This window comes from Callithrix jacchus, chromosome 11 (genome assembly GCF_049354715.1).
Source record: "Callithrix jacchus isolate 240 chromosome 11, calJac240_pri, whole genome shotgun sequence".
In the NCBI taxonomy this organism is placed as follows: domain Eukaryota; kingdom Metazoa; phylum Chordata; class Mammalia; order Primates; family Cebidae; genus Callithrix; species Callithrix jacchus.
Window position 1 is genome coordinate 41,576,151 of NC_133512.1, and position 22,430 is coordinate 41,598,580.

A 22,430-nucleotide genomic window follows, 5' to 3' on the forward strand; every position below is an offset into this window, starting at 1 on the left:
AAATACAGTTCTCCATATGGGCAAGTTCTGCATCTACAATCAAAAATGGACCAAAAATACTGTGTTCACTGGATTCCAAACCTGCATATGAGGAGGACCAAGTTTTCATATCTGTGGGTTGCACCAGGCCAGATATGGGACTTGAGTGTGCACAGATTTTGGTATCTACTGTCCTGGACTGCACTGGACTTTGATGCTGCAGTGCAAAAGTAACCACAGACACAAGTAAGCAGATGCACATGGCTGCACACCATCACCAAATCTCTACTTGTGGACACTGAAATTGAATTTCATATAACTTTCACATATCACAAAATATGATTCTTTTGATTCTTTTCCCAACTGTTTAAAAATGTAAAAATCATTCCTATTTCCTGGGCTGTACAAAAACAGGTAGACCAAATTTGATGACACCCTCCCCTAGGTTATTTTAACAGTAATTACATAATTACTCTTAATTAATTGGAGAATGACTATTAGATAAATATAAACATATCTAATTGTCCATTTCTAATTTTTCATGCAGTAAATGTTTTATAGAAAAATTGTAAAGAATAATCAAATTAAGAAAGTGTTCAATTCTAAAATAGAATTTTTATTTCCTTCTCTCAAAAAAAGGACCCAATCTCTTTAGCTATCAATCGTATTCCTGTAAACATAGTAACCCTCAGGAATTTCTATTTGCTTTATATCTGATCTTCAAGCCTCATGGTGCTCTCATCAAGAACAATGGCGTGCACACAGTTCTTAAATTCGTTCTGGTTTCTTTCTTCCTTTTTTCTTTTTTTTTTTTTTTTTTTTTTTTTGTGCTGAACTTCAGCCAAACATTAAATTACCTTGGGAAATAAAAGGTAAAAAAGAAAGAAGCACAAAGATGGTATTTGGCCTCATTTTCTGAGGACATTCAATCTTAATTTAGAGAGAGAGAAGAGCTTTTTTAGTGTGAGAAGCATGAGAACTGGAAAGAAGTAGAGAGCTTTTCAGACCAGCCTGTTTTTGTAAGTTTGTTTCCAGGTAACTATGCTCCCGTTTCTATGCAGGTGAGGTTGTAGGTCAGGGGTGTGTGTGTGTGTGTGTGTGTATGTGTATAAATCCACACCCATTTTTAACCAGAAACATCCAGAATACATTTCCAACAAGAGCAGTGGCCAAGTCAGGTAAGCAAGCAAAGTTTCCAGATTATTTAATCTGTGGTCAAGCTTTGCTGTATTTAAATAATCACCTTTTGCTATTTAAAAGTAAAGTTTTCAGTAAAGGGTGGGGTAAGCGAAATGAATTTGTATTTTTCTTCTTTTACCGAACTCAATTTCCTTTGCTGGTTTCATAGTTTTATCTCTGTTTATATTAATGCTATTAGAATAAATTGACATCAACCACAAAAACAACTCTTTCAAAGTTATTCTACAAGTAACAATAGCTCCTGTTTATATTCTTTAAAGTCTTGTTTTATTTTAAAATACAGGAAGTTATAGTATCAATTACTTATGTTAAATTACTTTTGAAAAATAAAATACCAGCGTCAGAAAATGCTAATTGATGAATGTTTATACAATTTTTGACATATGATTATGTGCATCCCAAATGCACTTTAAGCTGCGGTAGGGCTGTAACCATGCCGTATTCATCTGTGTTCCCCCAAGTAGCCTAACCTTGCAACTGATACTAAAGGACCCTCAGCAATTTACACTTTACTTTACCAAGGAAAGCATTATTTATTCAAAATCTACAAAAGTTGTATGGCTTTGTCACAGAATATATTTAATATCTATTTTATAATTTGTCAGTGTAAAACCAGAAAACCAAGATTTTTATCTTTTAATTAGAAAGTATTTTACAAGAATACACAAATACTTGAAATTTGAAAAAGAAAAATGGTTCCCACTTAACTCAAAACTTGGCAGCTTTAAAACAGCAAAAAATAATGAAGTGCTTTTTCTTTTTTAAAATGCAGATTGCACCTGCTTGCCTCTGTACCTAACAGAAATTTTTCCTAATGCTTCCTCCAGATTGACTTTTCTTAACTCTTCTTTATATCCAAGATCCCTGGAAGAATTTTAATGAAGTTTAGGACCCTCTTACCATGGAAAATGAACAGAGGCAGAGAAGATTTTGTGCACAATTTCCGGGGATTTTGAGCCTTCTGTGGCTCATCCACAGGCCTCTAGAAGCCTGCTGGATCCAGGTTAAGATCCTGTCTTAGATGGTTGCCTCAGTTCCTTCACTGCAACTTCAAAGTTAACTGAGGCTGCCTACCCTCTGTTGGGCTTCGTGTTCCAGAGTCAACTGTCCCCAACCTCTACTAAAATCCACCCTTTCTTTGTTTCAGTCTTTAAATTACAAGATGACTGAGTCCTTAGGGTACAACATGACATTCTGAAATGTTTTATGGTTTAATAAGTTGTGGGAACTTAAATGGAAGTCCTTATCAGGCACCATGGTAATTGTTTAACAGGGTTTTTTAATGCAGGGGGTGGGGAGGGGTCACAAGCAGGCAGGCCAGGAGCAATCATTTGAGGTCAAGAGTTTGAGATCAGCCTGGCCAACATGGTGAAACCCAGACTCTACTAAAAATACAAAAATTATCCAGGTGTGGTAGCGGGTGTCTGAAGATCCAGCTACTTGGGAGGCTAAGGCAGAAGAATTGCTTGAAGGCTGGAGGCAGAGGTGCAGTGAGCGGGGATCTCACTGTTGCACTCCAGCCTGGGCAACAATAGCGAAACTCCATCAAAAAAAAAAAAAAAGAGAGAGAGAGGAAGGGACGGAGGGAGGGAGGGAGGGTTTACTAGGGATTAGGGAGAGAAATAAAGTAAGGTTAACCTGGAGTGGTAACTATTTTCAGTCCACAGAGGAGCTGTAATATATACACCACTGGGAAAGGGAAATAGTAGAATGGGAGGAATGAAGAAATGTCTGGAGAAACCTAGAATCTATAAACTTCTTTACCACCAAATTGTTGTTCTCTTCCATGACTACAGTTGCTATTTTAAAATGACTAGGGTAGTACAACTGCCAAATGTTTTACCAATGCCAAAACATTGTGTCTTATACATCTTTCCATTTTCCACAATGCCTACTACAATAAACTATAGCAACATCTTTGTTTGAAAAGAATCACTAAAGAATCATTCACTAGCCATTTTAGCTAAGGAATTTCACTGTTTTGGTGAGGAATTCACTACTAAATAATATAAGTCAATCGGAAAGATATCTTAAGGGAACTTAAATAAATGTGAAGAATATCTGTACATTTATTTTATATTTTGAGGTAAAGTTTCAAAACTGCATGTGCCAACCATTTTCAAATGAGTTTTATATGCTAATGCTGTAACTAAACATCTCACAAGTATTAAAGACTTCCTGTAATATATTTATCAGGTGGTTTATGACCAGATCAGACCCAACTTTGGACTTTAGTTTTTATCTTAACAGCACAGTGAGTTAAGAACCAGTTTGAATTCTAGTTAACCAAGAGAGAATGTAATCATGGCACATCTACTCTTCTCTGTACATGTGTCTAATTTATAGTAATAGACAGCACTTGATTTTTATAAAGAGCTGTGTTATAAATGACAGGCAAAAGTCTGAGTAATTGCTGAAGCATGAGAAAGGTAAAATCAACAAAGGAACTGAAGGACGAGAATCCTCCATATTCATTCTATTTTTCCTCTGATTTCTATTTTAAGGAATATTTGTTCATGTCTAATCTTATCTTGGTATAGATTTAAAATGTTTTGACCTATTAGATACAGGAGAATCAAAAGGAAAGAATATTTCTGCATGCTAAAAGTCACTTTGTTGTTTATAAGCCATTAAAAAACACAACCTAATTTGTGTTTCATCTTGGTGGTGTGAACACTACATGGCAATTCAGAAGCAGGCTTTGTGTGTCCTGATCTATCTCTCTTTTAGTTATACAACACTATGCCCAGGATGCTCAGAACATGACTTCTCACCAACTGAGCATCTATTGAGTCGATTAAGTATTTTTAAAATAAAAAGTGAATTAAAGTTCTATGTATTTGGTTATACCATGACAAACCAAAAACGCAGATCAGTCTGACCTCACAGGATTGGTCCAACTCTTAGCAGATATCTTCTAATGATACCTTGAAGTAACTCACTAGATTCTGAGAATTCCTTTCTGTCATCTAGCTTCTTCTGAGAGAGTCTCTAGAAGACATGATGCTACACTCAGCTTCAGCTCTCTGCCTATTACTCGTCACAGTTTCTTCCAACCTTGCCATTGCAATAAGAAAGGAAAAGAGGCCTCCTCAGACACTCTCAAGAGGTGCTGTAATCTTATTTTATTTTCTAAACTCAGTCACTTAAATTGCTTTTTACAATATCTACTGTCTTCACTCATAGTCAAATTATGAAGCAAATTAAGCTAACTGAATGATTTTTGTTGTATGTGACTTCAAAATAGATTTTTACAAACAAAATGGATCAGTTTATTTTAGGCAATGGATCAAATCAACCAGCAAACAATAATATAAATTTGCATTATCTTTAACTGAAATAATAGAGAATTGGCTTGCTCTCTCTAACTTTGGTAACCAAAGTCCTAGAAAATAATGATTGATTGCTATGTCATATTAGTGTCCTAATAGCAATTTAAGATTTCTGAAAATTCACTCAAATTCTCAGTTCTCTATTTCCCAGTCCTCCAAAATAAAAAATAATTTGGAATTATTTTATATAAGCCTACCCAGAAAATTGTACTGTACCCCAAACTCTGAGAATTGCTATATTGACTCAGGAAGGCAGATGCAGTGGTTTTAGACATAATCAAGGATTGCCATTGGCTACATGTTTAGAAGACATTTCTTTTAGTACTTACTGTTTTACTTTGTCCTAAGAAACAAATATACATGCATCTTTAAAAAAACATTTTATGAAAGAAAAAATTCTCAAAGTTGGTTTCTATGTCTCCAAGTAACAGAAGTAGGAACAGAATTATTTGTCCCCACATAGCTATTCAACATTAGCAGTATTATCACAGAGCACTGACCATTTGTTTGCTACATTCCACATTACCACTGCAAATAGTGGTCAAGTGCTGTGTAGCAATACTGCTAGTTTTAAATAACCATGTAGGAATATATATGTATCAGAGGTAGGAACAGAGTAATTATATTATAGTATATAGAAAGTAAATATAGTATATATTTTATATAATTATATCTAATAATATCTTATATAGTAAATTATATTCAAATATATAATTATATTTATATATTATATATAATTTCAAAATCTAAAACATCGACTTGCTTTCTAAGTACATTTCATTTCTTAAGAGATGTATTGAGTGCCAGCTAAGTGCTCATCAATGTTTACCTAAGCTAATTAATTCTACTTCAGTTTAACAAATATACAAACTATATATACAGAAAGTCAATATATTTTTGCAAAAGAAATGAATTAGAAAGTAGAAATATTTTCCTAAACATAACTCTGTTTCTCTATATAGCATAATAGTTGTAAAACAGTGAGCTCAGTAGCCTTAAAGTGCCAGAGACTCAATTAGTTATTGCCCTTAAACATTTTCAGGTCTGCATTAAGCAGCATTGCTATAACTATACAACAAGGCATCAGTATTCTGTGTGTTCACTTCTAAATAGTTATTTAAAACTCCTGCAGAATTTTATGAAAAATATATTACATTTGTATGCCCTATTTTAAACAACTTAAAAGTTCTGTTTTCTTAAATGATAAGGAACGAATTTAACACAGAAGATGACTAATGACTGTTATTGAGAATTGGTTTATATTTGGCAAAGTCTTTTACCATCTATTCATTCATGTGAAACAAGTGAGAGAATGAGGCTCAGAATGAATAAAGATTAAAGGGAGGGGTGAGTGGGAGGAGTTGGGTTACAGTATATGAAACTCTTAGAGCGCAGAGCAGCATATGAAGCCCCTTAGAACACAGGGCAACACCAGTGAAGTAGAAAAAGTAGTAAGGAGAAAAGAAAAATTAATTAGAAAAAGATAGTAGAAGGTTCAGGGAGAAAGAAATACACATACAGTGATCCAAAAAAATCTCAACTTCCTTTGAATCAGAATTGCTGAGTACCTAGTCCAGTGCCTGGCAGAGAGTAAATACTTAAATACATGTTAGACAAATGAATGAAATATCAAAAGACAAGTAAACATAGCCAGAGATAGAGATAGAATTACAGTAATAAGCAGAAGCCATGAAGAGCATTTAAACTGTGTACCAGCTTTGACCTATTGTGATTATGAGACACAGTATACGACAAATTATTATAATGCAATATGGCTTCCCTATAGGGCTATGGATATTTTTTTAGAATAGGGATTATATTGCTTTATGTGTATATTCCCACTCCTTTGTGGAGCAAGATATACAGCAGATGTTTCTTTACTGCTTGTAGAACCAAATTGAGCAGGAGCAGAGATTGCTAATGTTCCAGCATTAAATATTTGCAACAGAACAGGGAAACTTAAGTAGAGGCCTAGTCTCACCTGCTGTTTTAGAATAACTTTTACTTAATGCAATATGTAGTATGTAGATACGGCATGTGTTCAAGCAAAGTTGGAAAGAGAATCTTTCAGGATTATTACAGAGAGCAAGAGTTCCTGTTAAGACGTGGCATTAAACTAACAAGACATGTTTTCCAATGTTAAGATTTTAAATCAGGGGAAAAAAAACCACAAAACTGCTGGTGAGAATGTAAAATGATACAGCTACTTTAGAAAATAAGCTAGCAGCTCCTCAAAAAGCTAAATACAGAGTTACTGTTTGATCAGCAGTTCTATTCCTAGGTATATACCCAAGACAAATGAAAACATATACCACTCAAAACCTGGTATATGTATGTTCACAGCAGCATTACTTGTAAAGGCCAAAAAGGAGAAACAACCCAAATATCTATTAAGTGATGAGCAGATAAATAAAATGTGGTATATCCATACAATAAAATAATATTTGAACCATAAAAAATGAATTAAATAATAGTACATGTTACTATATGATGAACCTTAAAAAGGTTATGCTGAATGAAAAAAAATTAGTCACAAAAGCCTACATATTGCATGATTCCATTTATATGAAATGTCCAGAATAAGCAAATCTACAGAGACAAAAAGTAGATTAGGGGTTTCTTAGGGCTGTAGCAGTTGAAGAAAATGGGGAGGAGGTGATAGCTACACGGTATAGGGTTTCTTTCTGACTAGATGAAAATGTTCTAAAATTGATTGTGGTGATGGTTATACAACTTTGTGGATATACTTTTAAAAAGTGTACTGTTTTTTGTTTTTGAGATAGAGTCTCACTGTCACCCAGGCTGGAGTACAAGTGGCATGATCTTGGCTCACTGCAACCTCCGCCTTCTGGGTTTAAGCGATTCTTCTGCCTCAGCCACTCGAGTAGCTGGGACTACAGGCACACGCCACCATTTCTAGCTAATTTTTGTATTTTTAGTAGAGACGGGGTTTCACCATGTTGGCCAGGCTGGTCTCGGATTCCTGACATTAAATAATCTGTCTGCCTCAGCCTCCCAAAGTGCTGGGATTACAGGCATGAGCCACCACACCTGGCTAAAAGTATACATTTTCAACAGGAAGTTGTATTGGTATATGAATTTATTTCAATAAAATTGTCACCAGAAAACAAACATGCAAAACAAACAAATAAGCAGAAATCGTGGAATCATATTTATCTTGCTTTCTAATTATCCATGATATTAAAGCCAGAAACTGTGGTCTGACAACATTTGAAACATGTAAGAAAATCTGGGCCCAAATTGACCTTCAAATAATTCTAATTTTCACATTAATTCAATCTTTCTCATTCATAGACTGAAACATTTCCTGAAAATAGTAATGTTGTTTGAGGTTCTCTGTATTCTTCTCCTTGATGATCTTATTCTTTAATTTCTAAAGTACATTCCCAACTACTCACACCGTTTCTTTAAGGCTAATGGGTTCTCTCAATATTCATTGCTTTCTGTTTTTTCTCTCCATTCTTTTGGGTGTTTTCAAAACACATGTGTTTTATTATACATCTCTGCCATGAAATTCCCACACTAGAATTTTTTCCATGTCAGAATTCAAAGAAAAATTTGGAATTCTCTTATTTCACAATGTATAATGTATGCAAAGATTAACTATTACTTTCCAAGCATTCTGAAAGCCAGAGCTTTTACATTATCTAAAGATCTCCTTTCAATCAGCTCTAGTCAGAACATTTATTAAGCACTTACTGCGTTCAAGGCCATGGGCCTCACGGTTTGAAATACAGTAGCAAAACCTCAATACTACAATCTAAAGGGAAACCACCTCCATATCTAGTGAAAATTGTGTGCTCTCTGCACCATATGACAGCCAACAGCTTGATGGCCTAGTTACAATCTGTAGGTAGATATCTGCTTTTACATAACCATTTCAGAGCTCTACTGTTGTTCTTGGTTACTGCATTGATTTCTCTCTTCTATTTAGGATGGGGCGATGACATCACTTGGGTACAAACTTATGAGGAAGGTCTCTTTTATGCTCAAAAAAGGTAACATGCCTCCTCAGCTCATGTTTTCCTTTTATTTGTAGTAGACTCATAATAATTATACATATTTATGGGATATAGGCTGATATGCTGATATGTGTATACGATGTATAATGATCAAATCAGGATAAGTAGCATATGCATCACCTCAAAAACATCATTTCTTACTGATGGGAACACTCAAAAATCCTCTCTTCTAGCTTTTTAAAAACATAAACTATTGTTAAGTATATGTACCTATAGTGCAATAGAATACTACTAGAACTTATTCCTCCTATCTAGTTGTATTTTTGTATCTATTCATCAACCTCTCCTTAACCTTCCTGCTCCCAATCCTTCCCAGCTTCTAATAACCACAGTTCTACTTCTATGAACTCAACTTTTTTTTTTAGCTACCCTATATGAGTGAGAATATGTGGTATTTATCTTTCTATTTCTGACTTAGTTCACTTAACATGTCCTCTAGGCTCATTCATGCTGCTGTGAATGAGAGGATTTCATTATTTTTTACAGCTGTGTAGTATTCCACTGTGTAGCTGTAACACTTTTTCTTTATTTATCCATCCATTGATGGACATTTAGGTTGATCCTCTATCTTGGCTATTGTGAATAGTGAGTCAATAAACATGGAGATACAGATATCACTTTGATATACTGATTTTTTAAATAAATACACAGTAGCAGGAAAGCTGGATCATATAGTAGTTATATGTTTAGTTTTTTGAGACTCTTCTTTATATATTCCACAATGGCTGTACTAAGTTACATTCCCATCAACAGTGTATAAGAATTCCCTTTTCTCTGAATCCTTACCAGCATTTGTTGTTTTGTTTTGTTTTGTTTTTGTGTTTTTGATAATGTCGATTCTAACTGTGGTGAAATAATATCTCATTGTGGTTTTGGTCTGCCTTTTTTGATGATTAGAGATGGGATTAGAGATTGAGAAGTTCTTCATATACTTGGCCACTTGTGTGTCTTCTTTTGAGAAATGTCTATTCAGATGTATTGCCCATTTAAAAATCATATCATTTGGGGATTTTGTTGTTATTGAGTTGTTTGAGTTGCTTGTATATTCTAAATATTAGGCCCTTGTCAAATGAATAGTTTGCAAATAATTTCTCCCATTCTACAGGTTGTCTCCTTACTCTTTTGTTTTCTTGGCTGTTCAGAAGTTTCTCAGGTGATATAGTCCCATTTGTCTATTTTTGGTTTTGTTGCCTACACTTTTGAAGTCTTACCCATACAATTTTTGCTGGGAACAATGTCCTAAAGGGCTTTCCTTATATTTTCTTCTGGGAGTTTTATACTTTAAGGTCTTACATTTAAGTCTTTAGTCCATTTTAAATTAATTTTTTTATATGGTGAGAGATAGGAGTCTAGTTTCATTCTTCTACATATAGATATCCAGGTTTTCCAGCACCATTTATTGAAAAGGGTGTCCTTTCCCCAATGCATGTTCTTGGTACCTTTGCAAAAAAATCAGCAAACTTTAAATATGTGGATTTGTGGGTTCTCTATTCCATTCGTCTAGGTGTCTGTTTTTATACCAATACCATGCTGTTTTCGTTACCATAGCTTTGTAGTATATTTTGAAGTCAGGCAGTATGATGCCTATAGTTTTGCTCTTTTCACTCAGTATTGCTTTGACTATTTAGAGTCCGTTGTGGTTCTATACAAATTTTAAGATTTTTTTCTTCCTGTTTCTGTGAAAAATGTCATTGGTATTTTGATAGAGATTGCACTGAATCTGTAGATTGCTTTCAGTAGTATTGCCACTTTAGCAAAATTCATTCTTCCAATCCATGGCAAGGGATGTCTTTCCATTTTTTGGTGTTCTCTTCAATTTCTTTCTTCAATGTTTTACCATTTTTATTGTAGAGATGTTTCACCTCCTTGGTTAATATATTTGTGTGTGTGTGTGTGTGTGTGTGTGTGTGTGAGACTTTCATTTATTTGTTGTTTTTTTGAGATGGAGTGTCACTCAGTCGCCTAGACTGGAGTGCAGTGGCATAATCTCAGCTCATGGCAACCTCCACCTTTCAGGTTCCAGCAATTCTCCTGCCTCAGCTCCCTGAGCAGTTGGGATTACAGGCACACACCACCACACCCAGCTAATTTTTTATTCTTAGTAGAAACAGAATTTTACCATGTTGGCCAGGCTGGTCTCGAACGCCTGATCTCAGGTGATCTGCCCACCTTGGCCTCCCAAAGTGCTGGGATTGTAGGCGTTAGTCACCGTACCCAGCCTTTTTGTGGTTATTGTAAATGGCATTGCTTTCTTTTTCTTTTTTTTTCCAGCTAGTTTGTTATTGTTGTATAGAAATGCTACTGGTTTTATGTGTTGATTTTGTATCCTCTACTCTGTTAATTTTAACAGATCATATAGATACCTCGTAGAAGATTCAAAAACTGACATTTTAGTGTTTAAAAAGATGCCACAAGTATTTTCTCTGCTATTGTATGCCACTGTATGACTAATAGTTGCTATTAGAATGCATTTTATAAACAAAGTTCTAAATACCTCTGTATTCATGTATTTATTACTCAAGCAAACTTTTCAGTATGTTGTAGAAACAAAGCATTATTATTTTATAGGCACTATACAAGCTTAAACAGAAAACAGGTTTAGGGCAGCAGTTCTAAGACCAGTTTGAATATCAGAACAATTTGAGTAGCTTTTCTAAAAATCCAAATTTATAAATAATAAGTCAAGTATTCCTTGGGTGTCCAGTGCTGCGTGCCAGACACTGTTCTAGGCTCAATGACCAAGTATGAAACAATTTTTATTCTTAAAGACCTATTAAGTATTTGGGAATGAAGCTGAAAAACATATTACAAAAGCTCCCCATGAATTAATAAAATAGCTAAAGAACATTCTATTGCAATACTCATTAAAGATGTAGAAAGATTCCAGATTAACTATTGTTTCCATATTAAACAAGCATTACAAAAGAAAGAAGTCTACAGAAGAATCTCACTTCCAAATATCAGTGTAACAAACCAACAACATATTCGTATGGAGCACCAGTAGAACTTTGAGAAAATTATACCCTGATAAATTGAGGTTTAGTCTGGGAATGTCAGGGTGGTTTAGGATTAAGAAATGTATTAATTAAAATAATTTAATATTTATAAGGAAACAATCCATACAAGTAATCTCCCATCTCTATAAAATTCTGAAAAGGCATTAAACAGAATGAAACAGCCATATCTGAATTTTTGAGACCTTGCATTTGAGAATATTAATTTATTTAAATTAATCCTAACAAAGAAATAACATTCCAACAGTAGCAACAACAACAAAAAACAAACGTTTTGCTTATGGGAAAACAAATAGAAGTGTCCCATTAAAGTGTGGATAAGACAAGTATGTCTACAATCACAGCAATTTCTAGCATTTTTCTGGAGGTACTAACTAATGCAATTAGATGAGAAAAAAGTAGAAAACATAGAAAGGAAAAGTTAAAACTATCTTTATTTTCAGATGATGATTTATATACATGAAAAACTGAAAAGAATTTAAAATATTCAGAATAACAAAAATTCTGTTGAATTAGATGAGAATAAGTTAATATTTAAAAATTGATTGCATTTAATATAGAAAATCACATCCCAGAAAACTTGTAAAATACCTCATTTACAATGACAAAAAAAAAAAAACCCTGAATAAACCTGACAGAAGATGTGCAAAATCTACATGAACCTTAATACACTAAAAAGAAAAAATATTTGGCAGTGCATATTGTATTCTTGGATAGAAAGACTCAACATCATAAAAATGCCCATTATCTCTATACTTTAAAAACTTTGTATGATGATCACATTAAATAATGATAAAAGAATTTTAAAAGATAATTCTAAAATCAAAATGAAAAAATACACATGAGTAGTTAGGATAGTTAGGAACATTCTGAAAACAGAGCAATGGAGATTAAGACTTAATCATTATTAAACACTGTATAAAGCTATAATAAACAGTATGTCACTAGTAAATAAATAAAATATAATAAAAGTATGCAAATAAATAATTAAAACTTTGCAAATGGATTAGGATTTCCAAACAAAACACATAGAGGGACTCAATGTATTAAAAAACAGTTTCCCCCTGGTCCTACCAAAAAAAAAAACCTCACAAGACCCAACTATAGGCTCAAGCAATCCTCCTGCCTCAGCCCCTCGAGTAGCCACCACACAAGCTAATATTTCTATTTTTGGTAGAGACAGGGTTTCACCATATTGCCCAGGCTAGTCTCAAACTCCTAAGTTCAAGAGATCCTCCTGTCTCAGCCTCCCAAAGTGCTGAGATTACAGGCATGAGCCACTGTGCCAGGCCTCACTTCACCTTAAAGGATGTTTATCAACTGCAATTGAAAGGATCAAAAAATACATTCTATATAAATGGAAACAAAACAAACGAACAAAAAAGGTAGCTACACTTACATCAGATAAAATAGACTTTAAGTCAAAAAATGTAAAGAGACACAAAGAAGGTCATTAAATAATAAGAAAAGTATTCAGTTACCAAGAAGATACAATTATATTTTCATCCAACATTACAGTACCTAAATACATAAAGCAGATATTAATAGATCTGAAAAGATGAATAGATTACAATACAGTAATAGTGAGGGACATCAGTACTCTACTTCAACAATGAACAGATCATCCAAAAAAGTCAATAAGGAAACATTGGACTTGAACTACACTTTAGGCCAAATGGACCTAACAAACATATACAGAGCATTTAATCAAACAGCAAGAGAGGATACTTTCTCAATGGCATAGGGATAATTTTTAGAACCGATCACATGATAGACCACAAAACAAGTCTAACAAACTTAAGAAGACTGAAATTATACTAAGTATCTTTTCTGACCATCAAGAGATGAATTGATAAAATATGGTATATGTACACAATAAAATACTATTTAGCTATTGAAAAGAAGAAAATCCTGAATAACTATACAAAGAGCCTATTTCCTTTGATGCTCACAATCCACTTAAAATCAAAGTAGTATTTTTTTAAAAATCATTCTATATACCCAGACGTTGGTCTAGGCAATGAATTTTTGGATATGACCTCAAAAATACGGGTAACAAAAGCAACAATAGACAAGTGAGATTACATCAAACTAAAAAGCTTCTGTGCGGCAAAGAAGACATTAACAAAATGAAGAAAGAACCAACAGAATGGAAGAAAATATGTGCAAGCCATGTATCTGAAAAGAGGCAAGTATTCAAAACATATGAGGAACTCAAACAACTCAACAAAACACAAATAAAATATGTGTTTTAAAAATGGGCATAAGACCTGAATAGACATTTTTTAAAAGAAGACATACAAAGGGGCAACAGGTAGATGAAAACAATATTTAACATCACTAATCATCAGGGAAATGCAAATTAATACTACAGTGAAATACCACCTCACTCCTTTTAGAAAGATTATTATCCAAAAGATAAATACTTTTAAATCAGGAATAGGGGACACAGATTATGTAATAATTAGTGTCCAAGAGAAGTTGTTAGCCATCTGAGAAAAACATAAATTTTAATCCTAATCTCACATTTATGCAAAAATAAATTAGAAAGATATAATTATAAAAATTAAAACATTAAGAACTAGAAGATTCTACTGCAAAATTTTATTTATTTAAATGCTTGGAATAGGGGAGAGCCAAGATTATAGTGAGGCAAAAAAGATACCTGGGGTTCAAAAATAAAGCCCCTAATTTTTCTACTCTAGATGTTCCCCTGGCCTCACCATAGTCTTGTCTGTTAGACTTGAGCATAGCCAAAGGAAAGGAAAAGAGAAAAGAAAAAGCCTAAAAGAAATGACTAATATATTCAATTATATGGAAATTTCTGCATAACGAAAAACTTACAGTGAACAAAAGAAAAATATTTTTATATATATTTGTTATTGTACTTTAGGTTCTGGGGTATATGTCCAGATCATGCCTGCATGTATGTACTTGTTGCCTCTATCCTCCGTCACCTGTATCTGACATTTCTCCCCACATTATCCCTCCCCAACCTCTGCAGCACATATTATAAGGGTGACTTTCTCTAATATGCAATGTGCTCCTATATATTAATAAGAAAAAGGTAAACAAGTAAACAGAAAAAAATGAGCAAAGAATACGAAAGTGCACAGAATAGAAAAATAAGTAACTCAAACGTGTAAGATTGACTATTTTTTATAAGAAAGAAAAACCACATTAATTTCCCTTTTTTCACCTATTGGATTAAAAAAATTTAATAACTAGCTTTAGTGAGAATAGAGAAAATAATTACTGCTCACGCTACCAGAGAGAATATGAATTGGTATAGCTTCTATGGAGAGTATATATCAGAATTATAAATGCACACACTTTTTGTGTGTATTTCCAAAAATTCTACTTCTGGAAATGTATTCAGAAACATACCCACCTATGCACAAATCATTTAAAAAAAAAAAGTATGATCTCTCATTTCAGGAATGTGGCATCTTCAGGGACAGTTACCTGCTTTTTAAAGGAGGTGAATTATAGTTTAATATACTACAAGTCATATACTATGGATGGGAACTATTATAGTTTATAATGTCACAGATTTTCTCAGACCAAAGGTATCTTTCACAAGGTAAAAGACGGGGTAGACCCATCATTCGATGATTTTCTAGGTTGTAGAGGCATCGCTACTATTACTGCGACCTCATTAGGTGTGAATAACTCAAGTCATAGAAGGAAAAATGGGCCTTCTACATTATAAAGTAACAGATTGCCAGCTAGAAAAAGAGGAAATCTATCTTCCTTAGAACAGATTTACGGTTTAGAAAATTCAAAAGAATATCTGTCTAAAAATGAACCATGGGTGGATAAATATAAACCAGAAACTCAGCATGAACATGCTATGCATTTAATTAAAAAAAAAAAAGAAAGGAAGTTTTTGAAACCTAGTTAAAAGCTCAAGTCTCAGAAAGGCAACCAAAACAGGAAGGATCTATTTTATTAATAACAGCTCCTCCTGGAAATGGAAAGACAATGACCGTAAAAGAGCTGTCAACGGAGCATGGTATTCAAGCACAAGAGTGAATTCATCCAGTTTTACCAGACTTCCAAAAAGGTGATTTCAAGGAAAAGTTTAATACTGAATCAAGCTTCCATATCTTTCCCTATCAGTCTCAGATAGCAGTTTTCCAAGAGTTTCTACTAAGAGCAGCAAAGTATAACAAGTTACAAATGCTTGGAGATGATCTCAGAACTGATAAGAAGATCATTCTGGTTGAAGATTTACCTAACCAGTTTTATTGGAATTCTCATACTTTACAGGAAGTTCCAAGGAAGTATGTGAAGATTGGTTCATGTCCTCTTATATTTATAATCTCTGACAGTCTCAGTCGAGATAATAATCAAAGGTTATTGTTTCCCAAAGAAATTCAGGAGGAATATTCTATATCAAATATTAGTTTCAACCCTCTGGCACCAACAACTGTGATTAAATGTCTTAATCGAATAGTGACTATAGAAGCTAACAAGAATGGAGGAAAAATTACGGTCCCTGACGAAACTTCTCCAGAGTTGCTGGAGAAGATGTCAAGGATGTTCTGGTGACATCAAAAGTGCAATAAACAGCCTCTAGTTTTCTTCTTCAATAGGAGAAAACAACACATGGCCAAGTAAAAAAGCAATGTCTTCAAAGTTGGATACTATGCTGTCAAAATCCAAATGAAGAAGAAAACCTGATAGGGTTTTTGAAAATCAAGAGGTCCAAGCTATTGGTGGCAAAGATGTTTCTCTGTTTCTCTTCAGAGCTTTGGGGAAAATTCTAATTGTAAAAGAGCCTCTTTAATAGAATTATACTCACGTCAGTTGCCCTCTCATTTATCAAAATATGAATGGGATATATTGCTTGTTGAACCTGAGGATGTAGTAGAAAAGTCACACATGCCAGGAGAATTCTCTAATTTATATCTTCACCCAAACAATGTAGAGTTCTTTGTGGTAATTGATGATATTGTGAGAGCCAATGAATTTCTAAGTTTTGCAGATATCCTCAGTGGTGACTGGAATACACACTCTTTACTCAGGGAATATAGCACATCTATAGATATGAGAGGGGTGATACATTCCAACAAAGTCCGAGGATATGCTCATTGCCAAGGAGAAGAATCAAGTTTTTGACTCTTGCACAAACCCCAGTAGTTTCTAATAAATAAAAAGTATTGGGAAAATTCCCTGGCAGCAAAAGCACTTTTTCCTGACTTCTGTCTACCAGCTTTATGCCTCCAAACTCCGCTATTGCTGTACTGACTACTAATCATTCCATTGGGAAATCAAGCTCAGATTTCTTTTATCTAAGATATTGGAAGGCTCCCTCTGAAGTAACACTTTGGAAGATTGAAAATGGAAGCCCTGACTGACAGGGAATATGGAATGATAGACCCTGACAGTGGAGATGAAGCCTGACTTAATGAAGGACATTAAGCCCAGCTTCATGCAGTGGTATCTCTAGGTGAATCTACTCAAGCCACTGAGCCGGAAACGTGGTCTCCTCCTTTGAGTCAGAATAGTGAAGTGAACTGCCTGCCAGCCATCCTCAGCCCTTTTCATCCCAAGGAGACGTGGAAGAAAACAATAATAGCAGACTATGAGAGTGATAAATATATATACATATTCATATAGATTTCAGTCATATACCTGAAAACCTCTGGGAGAAAACATAAGAAAAAGTAATACAGCAGACTTACAGAAGCCAGCAGTAGGAGGAAGAATTTTTATCTTTTAAACTTTTTTGTGGTTAAACTCAAAATGACTCCCCAAAAATATATTAAATAGGGAACTTCCACTTAGGTTGTTTGTACATTCTGCAATGTCCAAGAATTAAAGAATGTGAAAGTAGTCTAATATTAATAGCTTTTTTGTAAAAACTAAATTAAAAATCTTTTACTTTCCTGAAATCTCATAATAGGTATTCAGTGGAAACAAATACATTTTTCATAAAACCCCTTTATCTCTGGATACAGAATTGATTTTTTTCTAAAAGCACTATAGTGTACATAACAATTACCTGATAAGCTTATTAAGCTACAGATTCCTGAAAGCCCCCTTCGCCCCAGAGATTGTGACTGCGTGGGTCTGGGATGGAGTCTTTGGTTGTTTGTTTGTTTGTTTGAGGCTGTCTCGCTCTGTCACCCAGGCTGGAGAGCAGTGGCGTGATCTTGGCTCACTGCAGCCTTGCCTCCTGGGTTCAAGCTATTCTCATGTCTCAGCCTCCAGAGCAGCTGGGACTACGGGCTCACACCATCATGCCCAGCTAACTCTGGAATGGAGGCTTTGAATGTAAGTTCCTAATAAGATACCTAGTGATACTGACACTATCACTTCTGGGGCCACAAATAGAGTAACACTGCTATTGACTAGAGTGCTATGATTTGTAAATCTGAGATTATTACTGCAAGTCTTATTGAAATTAATAAAACTTTAAATTTAACTCCACTGTATGTTTTGACTCAAAGTTAATCATGTGACTTAATTCCACACTTTCTTTGTTTAGTAAGAAGCCATTAATGGTTATTCATCACCTGGAGGATTGTCAATACTCCCAAGGTAATTTTAGCTCCTGAGATTTTATTATAACACATAATATATCCAGTATAAAATAGGAAAAGTGACCTTGTAATAATAGCCATGAAGGCACTCAGCAAATACCATTTAAAAAAAAAAAAGATGACTGCCAGAGTGCCAGCATTTTACTAAAGTGCTTAAAGATCACAATGATTGTTACCAATCTACCGAATATTTCTGTTATATCCCCTTGGGAATTAGATATTCCTCTTCTTCCCACAAAAAGAAAGGGTGGAGAATCACTGAAAAAACTTGTTGCCTTAACCAATGAGTCAATGAGTTACATAAAATTAGTGTCTTCACTGTGATTATCCTTTGATGTCTCTTTGAACAGACTGTCCCTCACTGCTTTCCAGTGAGGGACAAAGTAGCAATACACCAGTGAATTATTAATATTTACACCTGAGTTGTATATGCAAACAAATGCTGAATATTAGCTTTATTTTGCTATTTATATTAAAGATGTCTTGATCCTTCAAACTAACTGATAATTTTATTTTTCCCTACAGGACTAAAAAGAGTATTTGCCCAAAATGAAGAAATACAAGAAATGGCTCAGAATAAGTTCATCATGCTAAACCTTATGGTACATGAACTTTTTATTTTCTTAATATTATAATTAAAAGGAAAATTTGAATCCCTTTTTTTCTACTTTTAAAGCACAAAGAGCTATATATTGGTTAATACAGAAAGTTATGTAGAATTATAAAAGGCCAAAATATGGAATTTACTGACAATCAAGTTCACACAAAATCATCTTGAAATTAACTGTCAAAAACAAACAAATCCAGTAACATTTTCTTTTCTTTTCCTGCTAGCATGAGACCACTGATAAGAATTTATCACCTGATGGGCAATATGTGCCTAGAATCATGTTTGTAGGTATGTAGGTGATCTTATTTCATCAGATCTACAAAATTAGTAGAAATCAGCATTCTTGCTTTTATTTTTAAACGTTTAGTATAAGTACTATTCTTTTTGAAGAGAAGTCATTTCTAATCTAATGATTATCAACTCTGGTTGGCTCTACAATCAAAATCCACTATATCTGTAATTTGAAAATTTTGAACATTTTTTTCAAAGCACATATGCTATTAAATCTGTATCACAATGTACTTTCAGTACAGTGCTTCAGACTAGATTGACAATGATCTATGACACACTAAAAGGAGAATTCAGGTTAATTCATCAAGAACTGACATGTATGAAAACTAACTTTGCTTATAAATTTGTTTGACATTTGCTTTAGGTTAAGAAACAAAATGATTTTAAGAGCACTTTATGGATGCAGCTGGAGGTCATTATCCTAAGTAAATTAACACAGAAACAGAAAACCAAATACTGCATGTTCTCACTTATAAATAGGAGCTAAACACTGTTTACACAGGAACACAGAGAGGGGAAAAATAGGCAATGGGAACTCCACAACAGGGGAAGAAGGGAGGGGGCCAAGGGTTGAAAAACTATTGGGTACTATGTTGACTATTTGGGTGTCGGGTTCCACGGAAGCCCCAGCTTCAGCATCACACAATATATCTATGTAACCAACTTGCATACATAACCCCCAAATATAAAATAAAAATTTTAAAGGAGTAAAAAAAGAACATGCTAAATTATACTTTAGTGACTTGTTTTTTTTCTTGACAGACCCTTCTTTAACAGTCAGGGCTGATATAACTGGAAGATACTCTAACAGATTGTATACATATGAGCCTCAGGATTTGCCCCTATGTAAGTATTCACAAACGACCTGAAACAGTGGTCATAGCTGACTCCTGTTTGTTAAGGCCAGTGACGTCCTACATCAGTACTTCTCCACAAACTGCTATTGACAAGCCAGAATCATTGAGGCTAGTGGTGGTGGTTAAAATTCCAACTTCTGGCCAGGTGCAGTGGCTCACGCCAATAATCCCAGCACTCTGGGAGGCCAAGGAGGGTGGATTCTGAGGTCAAGAGATCGAGACCATCCTGGTCAACATGGTGAAACCCCGTCTCTACTAAAAATATAAAAAATTAGCTGGGCATGGTGGCGTGTGCCTGTAGTCCCAGCTACTCAGGAGGCTGAGGCAGGAGAATTGCTTGAACCCAGGAGGAGGAGTTTGTGGTGAGCCGAGATCGCACCATTGCACTCCAGCCTGGGTAACAAGAGCGAAACTCCGTCTAAAAAAAACAAACAAAAAACAATGCCAACCTCTAGCTCTCACCAAAATCAGAATTTGGGGGCTACCTGAGAATCTATTTTAACAAGGATGTCTAAGGGGTTGTATGATTTCTAAATTCTGAGACCACTAAAAAGAATATAGCACACATTAAAATTACACAAACTTGAGACAGCCCATTCTCCTAGTATCAAATATCTCATGTGATTTCCTCAAATGATGATAATAGTAAAATCATTTCATCTTTCTTTAATGCCTATAAGCAAGGAGGTACAGTCTTACTTAGGACTTTAATCCTCTTTTTTTTTTTTTTTTTGGTAGAGACAGGATCTTGATATGTTGCCCAGGCTGGTCTCAAACCCCTGGCCTCAAGTAATCAATCCCCCTGCCTCAGCTGCCCAAAATGCTGGGATTACAAGTGTGACCTACCAAGCCTGGCCAAATCTATTTTTTACAACATTCATTATCAGCTATATTTCATAAGGTAACTGTGCTTATTGCCTGTAAGATCTAACAATACTAATACAAAATGATCCATTTAAGAAAAAGAGGTACTACTCAAAACGCCACTGATAAAATTGTTCAACATAAAAATGACCAACCAGCTCTCAGTGGTCTAATTCCTAAATTCACATATTCACCTTTAGCATATTCTTTAGAATGTCACAGATGAATTCCCATGTTTTCTAAGCTATTAATTTAAATGGGTTAATTTCAGATTCTAGAGTTATTAGATAATAGCATTTGTACTTTCATTTATTAATAGCATAATATATATTCATAATATATATTAACTCTTATTTCAGTGATAGAGAACATGAAGAAAGCCTTAAGACTTATTCAAATAGAGTTATAAGGGATGACGGAAAAAGCCTTCACTTCAAAGAAGTCAAATTTCATGGAGAAAACCTCTGGAACACTGACAAATACTAAATGTGCAAGTATAGAGATTTTGTTTTTTTAATGTGTTTGCAACAGTCTTATTATAATAAATGTTTTTTTAAATCTGAGAATGACAATATAGTTTTATTTCTGCCTCATCAGTAGCAAAGAAAGCCTGCCAAGAGTTACAGTGGAGAAAGGAGGACCTAATAAGAGGTGCCTATACTGTTTGTCTCTATTTCTTCACCTCTCCTTCACTCCACCAACTAATCTAATTTTCAAATTTCTAAACATGCTTTTGTAGAGATGCAGTCTCATTATGTTGCCCAGGCTGGTCTCAAACTCCTGGGCTCAAGCAGTCCTCCAACCTTGGCCTGCCAGAGTGCTGAGATTATAGGCCTGAGCTGCTGTACCTGGTTCAACCACCAATTATCTAATTTTAATTCTGTCTCCTCCGCTGTACCATACCTGCTAACGCCGGTTATAAATAATCTCCATGTTATCTAAACAAGTGGATACATCTCTGCCCACTTGTGATTTTAAGTTTTAGCTACATATTTCAGCATTAGCCACTTACTTCTTTTCTTACTTTACACTAAAATAGACATTTAAAACCTAATTATATTTTTTAAATTCAACTACATTTATTTAGTTAGTTAGTTATGACAGAGTTTTGCTCTGTTGCCCAGGCTGGAGTACAGTGGCACAGTCTTGGCTTCCTGCAACCTCTGCACCACCACCACCCGTTCAAGTGATTCTCCTGCCTCAAGTAGCTGGGATTACAAGTGAGCACAACCACACCTGGCTAATTTTTGTTTTTCATAGAGACAGGGTTTCACCATATTGTCCAGGCTGGTATCGAACTACTGACCTCAGGTGATCCACCCACCTCGATCTCCCAAAGTGTTGGGATTACAGGCCTGAGCCAATGTGCCCAGCTACATGTTTTTCTTAATTATTGGGTAGATACTTTAAAACTTTTAATAATTTTAAGGAAAGTGTAACTAATTCAGGAAAATTGAAGATTTTTTCCAATTAACTAGTAGGAAAGGATTTTATTTATTCTGAAATGATTAAATATTCAATCATCAACTCAGTTCTTCACAGGAAGCCTCCAGAGAGTTAATACCATGTATTTTATTTATTTAAATAACAGCCACAACAAGAAAAAAAATTCCTGCTAATAGAAATCCCAAAATCAGCCAGGAGTAATTACCAGATGGTAGAAAATGTTTTAGAGGCTGGGTGCGGTGG

At 34.6% G+C, this 22,430-nt stretch overlaps 1 protein-coding gene and 1 pseudogene across 1 annotated transcript; both read left to right on the top strand.

Annotated features, from left to right (window-relative positions):
• Positions 1-1,117: 1,117 nt before the first annotated feature.
• On the top strand, positions 1,118-21,307 carry AGR3 (anterior gradient 3, protein disulphide isomerase family member). Its single transcript, XM_002751531.5, has 8 exons — positions 1,118-1,157; positions 4,153-4,288; positions 8,467-8,530; positions 18,065-18,117; positions 18,645-18,721; positions 18,954-19,017; positions 19,783-19,866; positions 21,101-21,307. Exons 2-8 carry the CDS (start codon positions 4,180-4,182, stop codon positions 21,148-21,150), a joined length of 501 nt encoding a protein of 166 aa, XP_002751577.1. The 5' UTR covers positions 1,118-1,157; positions 4,153-4,179; the 3' UTR covers positions 21,151-21,307.
• Positions 11,289-18,047, top strand: LOC103794807 (cell cycle checkpoint protein RAD17 pseudogene; annotated as a pseudogene).
• Positions 21,308-22,430: the final 1,123 nt, after the last annotated feature.